This window comes from Pavona decussata, unplaced genomic scaffold (assembly GCF_977016875.1).
Source record: "Pavona decussata unplaced genomic scaffold, jaPavDecu1.1 SCAFFOLD_441, whole genome shotgun sequence".
In the NCBI taxonomy this organism is placed as follows: domain Eukaryota; kingdom Metazoa; phylum Cnidaria; class Anthozoa; order Scleractinia; family Agariciidae; genus Pavona; species Pavona decussata.
In genome coordinates, this window is record NW_028145795.1 from 202,128 (window position 1) to 214,606 (window position 12,479).

The window sequence follows — 12,479 nt, forward strand, 5'->3', positions numbered from 1 at the left end:
TTCTAAATATCAGCAATAATAATGATGATGATGATGATGATGATAATTATAATTTGTTCTTTTGTATAACTGACAGATAGCTTTAAATAGTGTGTGGCCTGTGTTTTAAGTTTTGAATTGTTCATATTTAGACAACTGCTCCATTTCAGAAAGTTAAGATTCTTGAAGACAGCAGAGTATTTGCAGATCGTTGAAACTGGGCCAGTTGTTTTAAACTTGAATAAACGTCATTGCAGATGTCTCTTTGTAAAAACAGATATTGAACGGTCCCTGTTGTGTTTGTGTTACAGTCCTCTGCTGGCATCATCTGAATCAGGCTCAACTCGCCATCAACAGGCTTCAGAAATGTTCCAGGGCCTTGAATCACACTCTGTGTTACATGTTCTGCACAAGTCTGTCAATCTTGCTCATCTGCCCGAAAAAGAAGTTTTTGAACTTCTGAGAAAAAGACCCGTGTTTGCTCCTGTGGATGGCGACAAAGAAAAGAAAGTGAACGAAACCCTGAAAACTGATGATGCCCCAACACCTGCCGAAAAAGGACAAGATCCTGAAATTCACCCTGAAGTTCAAAGAGATCTCTTTCTATACCACAGTTATTGTGCACTTAGGAATTTTATGGAGGCTATTACCTCTTCTGTGGAAGGGAATTGCCGTAAAGATAATTTTGAAACACAACCTGAGAAAAGCCATGTGAAACTGAGCGGTGAAACAGGTCGTGATTTTGATGTATCTTCTGAATTGACCCATCAACAGCCGCCATATTGTACTCAAGTTGCGAACAAACTGGAAGCTGGAAAAGCTCACTTGGCACAAGTTTATCCTCTGACTTACAGAGTTGAAGTTCTTGAGAACATTTTTAGTCTTTTGTTTGGTACTTATGAGGATCTGTATGAAGGAAGAACTCAGCAAAATGAAAGTGATGATGTGGAGACTATGGATGAAGAAACAAGGAGTTTATCAGCAAGCAATCGCACGGGAAGCTGGGAGAGCCTTACTAGCTCTGTTGACCTATCTACTGACATCCATGGTCCCCTAAGCCCGTTAAAAGACCAGGACAAATTTTCAAGCCCAGTGTCACTTCCACAAAACCCAGACTCACAGCAGAAACCCAAGGAAGTGGCTACACCTGCAGGTATGGAATCTACATCCCGCCGACAGCTGTTTAAGAATGACAGGTCTGTGTCAGATTCAAGTTTATTAAAGAAACTACATCCAGTGGTTGATGAAGAGGAGCGGACAGTGCCTGCTCCGCCACAAGGTGTTACAAGACACCCAGAAAATGACTCATTCAGCGGTAATGTTGTGTCCAGTAAAGGATCATCACGGGATGCTGTATCTGATGACAATGATTTGAAGTGTGAGTTTGTGATTGATGACGAAGTTGTACCAGATATTTTGAAGACACTGAAGGAGTGTTTGATGGAACTGAATAGCGCAAAGTTCACTGAACACAAGAAAGGTACGTAACCGAAATGCTTAAGTAGAAATTCAAAAGACTTTGTTTCTGAAACTTTGCTGAAACTGAAAAAATAAACCCATAACCTAAAACATTTATAACAGTGGTGTCAAAGAAAGTCCCAAGCGACGAGACCAGATAAGAATACACCAGAGATGAGCGAGTGTTATTCATTTTATGGAATGAATTTTAAATAGAGCGGTTTTCAATTGAGTGGTTTTGCATTACTACGCTCTGTGATTGGTTGATAAAACTCGCGCCACTTTTTCAACCAATAAGATGTAAAACCAAAACCAATCGTGCCTCGCTCGCACGCGTTTTCCCGCGCTTGGCACCGGTTACATGTATTTGCTTCGAATTCTGATTGGTTCATTGCGCTATTTGCACCTGTTGTGATTGGCCAGATAATTACTTTGGTTTTGGTTTTACGAAACTCGATTGAAAACCGCTCGATAGCTTTATTTTATATCTACGATATTTATCCCCTGACTCTTCCCCAGTCGTCTCTTATGATCTCGTACGGTCGATAGGAGACTAGAACGGCAATGCAACAACGTAACCATCTTCCATAGCGCGCATCTCTCCTGCGCTTCTCTTCTTAATAAAAGACGACTTGGGGACGGGTCCATACTAAGTCTTGTTAAGTACTCAAATTCTCAACGACTTCCGGTTACTCAATACCGCTTGCACTCAAAGGTCACCTTAAGTTTATTATCCCTCGCTCTCTCCCAACGTGAGCTTGGGCTGCCTGTGGTATCGTAAAATCACGCAACCAACTTTTAGAGCTTTCCTGTTCCAAACCCGAGCCAAGTTACAAATTGACATCCGCTATAATATTTTGTTTGTACAAGTCGTTGATGGAAAAGCCAGAGAATTTTCCAGTATTTTACGAAAAACCAGCAGCGATATATGGAACAAATAACGGGGATAGTTGAACAAGAAGTGGGAAACGAAAAACGTAAAATAACCGCGAAAAGTATGAAAAAACATAAAAGAGAAAATTATCTTTCCATATCTTATTTTCTATTTGTATTTCCTGTTTTCTATGTTCCATTTTTGTAGTTTGTATTCTCTTCTTTGGGTTAGGGCTGAACTTATTAATTTGCAAACTAAAACTCAACAAACTTTACATGTGAGCAATATACATACTAACAATATAAAAATACGACAAGTAAGACAAAAACGCCACCGATGAAAAGAAAACTACTTGTCGAAAAGAAGACAAAAACTGGGAGCTATTTACACCCTAACATAGGATTACTTTAGCAACAAAATTCTGGCGCCTACATGCGTTATTGTGATTCACGCGTACTTGTATTTTTGTTTATTTGCTGTGTTTATCTTTCTTTTTTTCAGAACAATCGGAGCTAAGTTCAAACAGACAGGACTGGCTGCAGACATCAGTTCTCCGTAACACCATAGAGCAGCGTACCTCCAGACTAGGACAGTACATCAATGAGGCGCAATGGAGATTCCAGCTTGTCTCCTGGAATAATGCAGCCAACAATCACAAGATTAAGAATTCCAGGAAAAAACTAAGCAGAAAACTGCTTCGGATAGCTAGCTCAGATGAACTAAACTGGAAAGCTGAGGCAGCTCAAGATGAAGATTCCGATGACACTTTGACAGAAGACGCTGCTGGTAAGAATTGAATGCACGCTGTCATTGACAATGCTGCCTGTATGAAAGTTTTTTCAGTGTTAAATGTAAAAACTTTCATCAAGGTGACTGTGTAAGGTACATACGCTAATGTAAACTTAGAACACACACGTAAGTGCTAGGAATCCGGAAAACAGATCTCTGTAACGTTAAACGACCCTCACGGATACTAACATAACGTGTAAGAAACCGAGAGTCAAGAATCAGGTAAGTTGAACGCCACAAATAAATAATAAACAGGAATTATTTCTTTTTAGTAGGGTTATCCTATGGTTAGTAATCGAGATCCTCGATCCAGTTGTATTGTTATTAAGCTTTAGTTGTATTATTTTTAAGCTTTGTAATGGTCAGTTTGCATCACATGCGAATTTCAAGCCACAATACTTACAGTTTTTAGAGCTTCACATGCTACGAGAATCACGTAGCGCGCAACGCGAATCAGAGATGAGTTGCATAAAATTTAACGTTGGGTGTAACTGTTAACGCCAGACCTTCAGCCCAGTGACATTCAGTATTTTAACGTCTGTCAATAGCATTTACGCCCGCCGTTAAGTTTTATGCAACTCGTCCCAGGTGTGGTTAGAGGATGGTAGCCTTTTGAGCAGTACTGATAAATTCCCTGCTAATCATTGGTGCTCATATCCAAAGTAACCTTCCGATAACAACTAAACTTAATGTGTTTGTAGAAATGTCACGAACATCAAGACGGAGAGGAACAGGCTCAAAGGAAAACTCTGGTGAATCAAGCTCTCATCTCAGCCAAGACACTGTAACTACAGGTAGAATAAACACTGAAATGTTTGTCTGCACAAGGACTAAGGGGCTAATTACAAAATTGTACCTCGGTGTTTATAAATACTTGTGAAGTGAACATCGGATCTTAGGACTTTGTCCCGTGTCCAACCAGTTGCTTTGTTCTTTTAGGACCAGAAGAGAATAAAGAAAGAGTACGAAAGAAGAAAATTCAAAGGCGCCGACTAACTTCACGAAGTTCAGCATCAGAAGTGTCGAGCCTGCTAACCAAGGATGACAGCGTCATCGCACGCATGCTCTCTTCACCGGATACGCTCATTTACATGTGCATGAGAAAAGATAACTATGAACGCGCCCATCAAGTCATTAAAATGTTTAATATGGAACAGAAACCCAGCGCTCAAGCTGCAGTGTTTGCAGAGAAGTACGCTAAAAGAGTTAAACATCTTGAGAGTTTACAGCCCAAAACAAAGCGAGTTATGACACAAGGCCTCTCCAAATCACACAAGCCTCTTGGGGGACTGAATGCTGTTGCCATGGCAGCAGCCTCCGGTTCCCACACGTCACTGGTTTCCAGTCTCGATGAGTTATTGAACACACCCTCATTAGCAGCTGTTTTGAATCCCAGTCTAAAAGCCGAGGATATGGCGAGTGGGAATTCAACTCTGGTCAAGCTTATCGATGCAAAGATGGTCCCAACGATGTTATGTACGGATCTGGCTTGTACAGTGGCTGTATCTTGGTCAATGTGCAAAGCTTTGCTGGACATGGCTAAAAGTCGGATCACTGAAGGTATGTCATGGGACCTCTCTGAGCAAAATTATTAACCTAATGTATGAGTTTTGTATGGCGGCTTTACCTAAAACAAATTGTTTTGTTTTATATTAACATATTAGACCCATCGTTAAGTTCCTCCAAGGAAAATTCGCTCCTTCTTGGCATCAAGCCCTTCATGAATCAGTTAGATGAGCTGTTAAATCAGGAACAAGCACGTGGTGGGCCCCAGGGTCCATCAGCTGGTATCACCATCTCCATGACTCCCAAGGCTAATGCTCTGGAGTTGCTGCTTGTTGGTTCCCACCCTGTGAGTCCAAACGACATGGAAGCACATACAAAACTTCTGGCCAATCAAGAGCAAGCATTCAGGTACGCTTGATTTAGCACTGATATCACACCCAAACTTAGGTTCACAGTCTCGACACAATGTTTCGGTTTATAGCATGTTTTACAACGCAAGTCAATTTACAGCATGTTAAGGAGTAACATAACACTTATTTCTTTGTGTAAATCAAACCTACAACTTGTTTCCTGCATTTTTACTACATAAGTTGTTTAACTTAGGTCAACCTGTTCTTGATACAAGTACAAAATCTTGATTTGTTAGTAATCAATTAACTAGTTAATATAACTATGAAAAATGTTCTCTTCGCAGGCGATTGGAGCAAGCATTAGAGGAAGGGGACCCCATTATTCACAGTTTGGATGAGGTCTTTCAACTCGCCCCAGGCCGTAAGCACCTTGGTGGGAAAGCCTCGTTCAAAAAAACCGAGAGAAACATGGCGGTGAGAATAGCAATGGTGGAAATACAGGAGGCGTTCCACTGCGTCAAAAATGCCAGTCACGTGACAACGGCTGTAGGAAGGGGACTGGAGGAGAGATATGATTACATGTCCAGCTTGTTTACACACGTGGATGCATTGGCCACTCTGCTGTTGAAATGGAAGTCTGCTGGTGTGTATAAATTAGAGAAACTTACATGAAATTATACTTCAAGAAGCTACAAGTTTACTTCTCCCGATCATTTAAGGTTTTTGAATGAACTGTTTACCAGTCAAAAGATGAAGACAAAACTTAAAGCTGCGTAATGTAAATATTAGCAATGAAACTTCATTTAAATAAGTGACTGCAAACCTGTAACCAAAACTTTCACAAATCTTCATACATATGGTATACAGTCAATCGGATGTGGTTTGTAGGCTTTATTCCGCAAATTTCTTAACTGCAAAGTAATTCTAGAACGACTGGGCCACAGGTAGCTTAAGAGCTAATCGAGGCGGACCAGTTCTTCTCATTATTATTCTTATTATTATTAATGTTCGGCCTTTAAATATTACAACACTTTACGAATGTTCGTCTTTAAATATTACAATACTTAACAAAATCAAAATATTACAACAATTTACAAAATCGAAAATCAATAGGAAACAAAAGTGACACGAGAAAGGGCGGGAAAAGAACAAAATATTTTAAATATTACACTTTACAAAATCAAAAATCAGTAGAAAGACAAAAGTAAAACGGGAGAAGAGATGGGGTGGGAAAAGAACAGGAAGAAAGAATTACTATGAAATTCTTCATTAATGAGCTTGTTGCAGAACTCTTCGTTGAAATGACCGCCCTCTTTCTTCTGTATTACTAATGTTGTTTGTATGTTGACAGTTCCTCTTGATGTTGATTTAAACCGCCCTGGTGCCAAGGTATCCAACCCATTTCTTGTTTTAAATGAAGGCATCGCAGAAACTCTTGGAACACCCATGTTTGAAAAGAACATTCCTCCAAAAGAGTAAGTTTACTGTTTAATCGATTTTACGTTTGATTGAGCAGACTGCGATTTGTGTGTAATTTTTGGAGACTTGAAGCGGCATTTTTCCTGTGATAAACGACACGACCCCCGGATTTTTTGAATAAATGAGAAACCATCGCAGTTACGTACGCAACTTATGCAGCTGCGAAAAGAAAGCTTGAAAAAAAAAATCAGTCTTGAGCGGGATTGGTACCCAGAGGTGTGAAAACAATTATTGATACTGGTGCAGTTCTCTAGCAACTGAGCTATTGAGCCAACTGGGAGCTGGTCATTTTTGAATTAGTAATGTTCTCGTTGAGGTGAAAAGATGCAACTAAAATATATGACTTTTTGACATTTTACTTGCCATGTACGTCGCATGCACATGGAATACAAGTATAGTGCATTTGACTAATAAATCCCTCAAAACACGGAAAATGTTTTCACAGCTGCTAGCAAAACATTGTTTGTAATTTTGATCTGTTTTAGACTGGAGGGTGAAGCAAAGAAGTTGCACGTGAACTTATCAAAGGTGATTGTCTACAACTGCTGTCCTGCTGTGACGTCACTGGGTGGAGTCACTCGACGAGGTTGGTATAATAGCGCATTCGTAATAAAATGCAGTTCTGTACAGGTGCATTTGGGGAAAAATTAAACTGCGTTATATTGAATCACAACTTACTTTCACTTGGAAAATGAAATACGACACACTTTCAGGATTTTATTCAACGAGTACAATGTTGTGATTATTGAGTCACACGATATATCGCCTCATACAGCGTGTTAAACAGTACGGCAAGGCAAGTAAGCACTCGGTATCCTTTATAACACTGTAGGATATTATTAGCAGACTGAAAATTACAGCCAGGTTGCAACACACATTTAGTCCATACGTGCAGCCAAGGTTGTTCTCTTCAACGTTTTTGTCATTTGAATGATTACAATTTAGGATTTCATCTGCAGTCTCAAAATCAGAACCGCTTTGAGAACAAAAAGAAAACCACCCTCCTCAGCACAATTAACAGTACCACAGGAAGGTACTGCTCAGTAACTTTCAGTTAAATGATCACACTTCAGGCTTTCAACCAAATTAGAATGGCATAAAATTTACTTGAGGTTTAATTTGCCCGCTTTCATGAGGATGTAACTTTTATTAACAGATGTCCGCTGGCCGTCCTCTGATCCTGTAATCCTGAATACCGGCAGCTTGTGGACTGAGAGTGTGCGAGATCCTAACACTGTCGCCAGAGATTTGCTGTCCAGGATGATTAAAATGCTCAGAGGTGCGTGATATTAACCATGCTGTTGAGTTGGCAAAAGTTCAACACAATTCGTGGATTTATCAGTTAAGATAGCGAAATGTTTGCGGAATTATGCTGTTACAAAAATACCGAAATGAACTGGGCTGGACTCTTGTGCCATGAAAGTAAGATGATACTTTTTCAAATGCATGTAATAGCCGTTTATGTGATCATCTTTCAGATGTGGCCGAAACAAACGGCGGTGTGGTGGATGCTAAGTCAGCGGTTAATGCTGTAAGGACTGCTGAGTTCCAGGCCATCGCACGTTACACGGCCGAACTGCAAAGCGTGAACCTGGACCTTCTCAACTCACACACGGCTAAAGTGTGCTTCTTTGTCAATACATTAAATCTTCTGATTGCACATGCGTCACTAGTTCAGTTTGCTGACGGCTCTATGGATGACTGGAATGACGGGGAGGCAACTATTGCCCGGCATGCTTCATTTACTCGGCTCATGGATGCGTTATCAACCTCTGGGGGAGAGGGCAAAGTTGAGGATGCAGTTCCCCTGACTGCCCTCGAGAGGATTGCTTTTCTGAAACAGCACTGCTATTTGATTGGACAGTTGGGTGTGGTCAGGTAAGAGAACATCATAAACAGCCGCGTGATACTGGGCTCGTTTCGTAAGACTCCCAAAAACATGTTGGTCCCCAAACAAACTGTCTTATTTGCAGAATGTTTGTGAACATAGATTAAATTCTAGTCGATTTTGAAAGCTAAATGGTAAAATGTTTGTTTTAAAATGTATCATTTTGCAGCATACAAATTATCCTCAGCTTAAACCTCATAGTAAAGGGAACCTCCACTCTGACAACAAATTGACAGTAAATTGTCGGAAACAGTGTCTACATTCTAAATTTTAGTTTAAAAAGTAGAAGTGACATTCAAGTGTGCTAAAAATTAGATATGATTATCGCCTATTTTCGATTTAAATTTCCCGGGCGTCGCCATTTTGGATTTCTTGACGTCATAGGGTTGCCGCTATTGTCAGTAAGCAGAAGTTCTTTTGTGTGAAACAATCGAGTGTGCATAACAGTATCGTATTTTGTATAATTTTAGGTAGCCGCAGTTAGCAGTTGGAATAGTTCCCCCAGCTATCGCCACTTCGACGCGTTAATAAGAGCAAACGGTGTTTATTGTAACACAGTAATACGATGAGATTACGTCAAGACCTATTATCGAGTTTATCGCCCACTGTTCCCTGTCCATGTTGTCAATGAAGCCAGATGAAGACTGCTTAGTTTAATGACATGTTTGTATTTATCTCCAGCGCGTTTGATCTGCAGTATGTTATTTTACACAAAGGACTCGTGCCTCCAAGCACATTCGGCGAGGGTGTCATCATGTGTTTTCCAGGTACAAGTTTAGCTTCCTTCTGATATCTTATATGAACCGAGTAGGAACACACGTGGAAACAGTCAAAACAGTGCAAGGAACCTAATGAAAACCGCGCCACATTTAATCGCATCTTGAGTTCTCCTTCATGACAATATTTCACGTGCATAAATATCTGAAGGAAATAACAAAAATGTACTTAAAATACGGACGAACCAGTGAAACATACAGATAAGAAACACGAATATCTTACCGAACGCTGAATCAAGCCGTCCGTAGCAGTAAATTAGTATCTAGACTGCAAGCAGTCCCTTTCTGGATAGTCGAGAGGTCGCGCGAAATAGCCGAGCGCGAAAAAACTGGAGCAAACGAGCAGAGGGGGGCTTGGGGAGAGGTGGGCTCCAGTCTCGCTGCGCTATGAGCGTACTCTCTCGACTGACCAGAAAGGGACTGCTTGCAGTCTAATTAGTATCCATAACTGCACACGCAATTATCAACAAGCTTTGGTAGAATAACGAACAATTGACCCAATGCAAAAATGGCAGACATTCTTTTGTTTGCATTCAAATTAGCCTTACTAACCTCGTTCTTGAGTTCAAAAATCAAAAGAATATTTCACCTTGAACGAGGCTAGTGAGGCTAATTTGAATACAGACACAAGAATATTAAAACGTGAGCTATTTTTGCATAGGGTCTATTGCCTCCGCGAAGCACGATTTTAAATGTGCAAACGAGTGGGCCTGGACCTTCGTGAAAATGAAATGCCCTGACGGAAATGATTTTACAAAAACACTCTAAGTAATGCAATGCACCCTGGTTTTTGGCACAGATAAGGCTGTGACAATGTAGCAGTGATGTTATTTTCAATGTACAGGCAGAACTTTGAGTTGCCTTTCGATTAACAATCGTACAAACGGTTGCTATACTCCACCGTACCGAAAAAAGATAGCGACTGGTACATTTACCCATGATAATTCTTAGCGTACCAAAACCCTAAAAAGGCTCTATAAACGCACAGAAAAGTTCTAAAAACTTCAAACCTAGCATACACGATGTTGTTAATACAGGGACGAACTTCGCAGAAAATATGGCTTTCTATGTGTATAATGACTGTAGAAGCTTCGCAAGGTATTGTGGTACAATATAGAGCCGCCATGTTTTTGTGTACGGTGGATTAGAAAATACCTTGTGAGAGTTTGAATCATTTATTTTGTGTGAACCTTCAGAGCGATCTACAAACCTTGCCAAGAGAAAATACAGGCTGGCTGCAGCTGAAAAACGAGTCATTTTTGCGATCTGTGACGGCTGTGTGTCTTCACCGCCAATTCAGGTGAATTTGCCATTTGTAATTAAATCTGCAAAATAGTTTTCATTTGCTTTAAGTTCTTAGGCACTGTACACACTAATGCGTTTTCAAATCTCCGTTTTGATCTCGCTGAAAAAAGTAGCAAAACATTTTCGTCCACAGTAGCGTTTTCTTATCGTTTTCACCTGTTCAATTGAGTATCATAAAACTAAAACTGAAGCAATTACTGTAACCAATCACAAGAAACGTACGCACAATGGACCAATCAGAACTCGAAGCAAATACATGTAAATGGCGTCAAACGCGGGAAAACACGCACGTGACAGCAAGTCGCGATTGGTTTTGGTTTGAACTCTGATTGGTTGAGAAAATGGCGCGAATTTTGCCAACTAATCGCAGAGCGTAGTAAAGCAAAACCAACGCAAAAGTAAAATTGCTTTCGACACTCGATCCAAAAGCACCCAAAGTGGTTTATGTAAGTAATATATGAGCTGCTGCTGTTTGAAAACTGCATCGCACCACACCATATTTCACGACTCTTACTTTTCGAGATAAGAAAGATTTAACTCTTTATTTTCTTCAGGTGTTTGATGTAGATGAGCTCGACGCGCAACTCTCAACAGCTGTAGTTAACTACATAAACTCTCGGGTTTCACTAAACCAGCAGACAGGACAGATAACACTGCCAGAGATCCTTCACTGGTACAGAAAGGACTTCGAGATGAGTTCACTGAATACTGTTCATCCACCCGCGGGACCTGATGTGTCTTTATTACTTCAGATGGAGCCTTACTTGTACCATGATGCCGCTGAAACGCTTCAAAAAATGCTGCCAAATGTCACCGAAATTAGCTTCACGCCATTTTGTTGGACATTTGGTTACAGGTTTGAACCTGCGGTATTCGAGCGGTCTTCCTCGAGCTCAGGTTTCCAGCGGTCTAACTCTCTCCCTGACAGCTTGTATTTGAGCATGGAGTTATCAACTCTTGCACGCACAAGGCGAGCTGAAAAAAGAGGCTTGTTCAGCTTGAATGAGACGGCACTTGAATATTTAGAAGAAAAGTCGCCTTTAGTGGCGGCTTTAGCAAGCTTGGTTTGCTCGGCCCCTAAGAAACTACAGCTGGAAACAGGAGATAATTTGGAAAATTCTGAGAGTTACCTTCCAGACTCGCCAGACGAATCAACCGAGTTTCCTTTTCAAGTTGCTCTTGAAAAAACAAGAAAATTTCCACTTCTTCAGCGCTACATTGTTTGCAAGCTGTACACAATAGCGGAAATGCTGACCCTGACTCCTGACGACTCAGACGAAGCCAGCGGTAGTCTTGGAAGCTATGACTTCATCAAGCTTGATGCAAACCTGCAGGTTTTACAAGAAGGTATTCACCCGCCAGAAATCTCCCTGTTTTCTGTGGCTTTGGCGTCTGAGGGCAGTCGGCCTCTGCAAAACGCTGTTCTTAAAGCTAGCGATTTCTTCTTACGTAAAGGTTATTTTGAAGAACTGTTGGAGCTGATAAGCTCTTCGGATCTCCGTGGTGACGGTGTAGCAGGACCTGCTATTGACTTTTTACTGAGCTCTGCGATTTTGAGCAAAGGAGGCTCCAGGTCACAAGTCCGCGATAAACTCAAAAACGTTTACAGCCAACTTGATGTTCCGGCATTAAAGTTTAGTCACTCAGTACATAAAAAACCCTGGACTCTGCTTCCAAGAATTAAAGATCACGATCAGTTGGCGCAGCTGGTGTTAGGAAAGATGAAAGAGTGGAACGCTAATACATGCATTGACTTAATTGAGCTCTGTTTATCTCGACCGCTTGAAAACATTAGCTTAAGAGAGGAGCTGGAAAGGAAGAGGAAGACAATATCCCTACATCAAAGGGTAAAAAGCAAGCTTAAAATGTGTAAAATACCTCCTTTACATCTACTTTTCGTTTGCGCTATTACGCCATTCTTTATTTTTTTTTCTTTATTTGTTTGATGACATTTCCTCCTTTTGCGTATTTCCAACTGTTGTGTTTCTTGTCTGAATGTCTTTCTGTCTGTCTGTCTGTCTGTCTGTCTGTCTCTCTTTCTGTCTTTTTCTTCTTCATGGTACAAATTTATTACA

The 12,479-nt window shown here is 40.7% G+C and overlaps 1 protein-coding gene across 1 annotated transcript in view; it reads left to right on the plus strand.

Annotated features, from left to right (window-relative positions):
* Positions 1–12,479, plus strand: part of LOC146450559 (zinc finger FYVE domain-containing protein 26-like) — a 31,530-nt gene that overhangs the window by 5,140 nt on the left and 13,911 nt on the right. Inside the window, exons 7-19 of the mRNA XM_085100276.1 lie at positions 291–1,459; positions 2,813–3,097; positions 3,802–3,894; positions 4,040–4,660; positions 4,765–5,014; positions 5,301–5,599; positions 6,308–6,431; positions 6,921–7,021; positions 7,592–7,714; positions 7,914–8,313; positions 9,005–9,090; positions 10,296–10,399; positions 10,959–12,251. Coding sequence (XP_084956402.1) covers positions 291–1,459; positions 2,813–3,097; positions 3,802–3,894; positions 4,040–4,660; positions 4,765–5,014; positions 5,301–5,599; positions 6,308–6,431; positions 6,921–7,021; positions 7,592–7,714; positions 7,914–8,313; positions 9,005–9,090; positions 10,296–10,399; positions 10,959–12,251 — 4,948 coding nt within the window. The remainder of the gene's footprint in view (positions 1–290; positions 1,460–2,812; positions 3,098–3,801; positions 3,895–4,039; positions 4,661–4,764; positions 5,015–5,300; positions 5,600–6,307; positions 6,432–6,920; positions 7,022–7,591; positions 7,715–7,913; positions 8,314–9,004; positions 9,091–10,295; positions 10,400–10,958; positions 12,252–12,479) is intronic.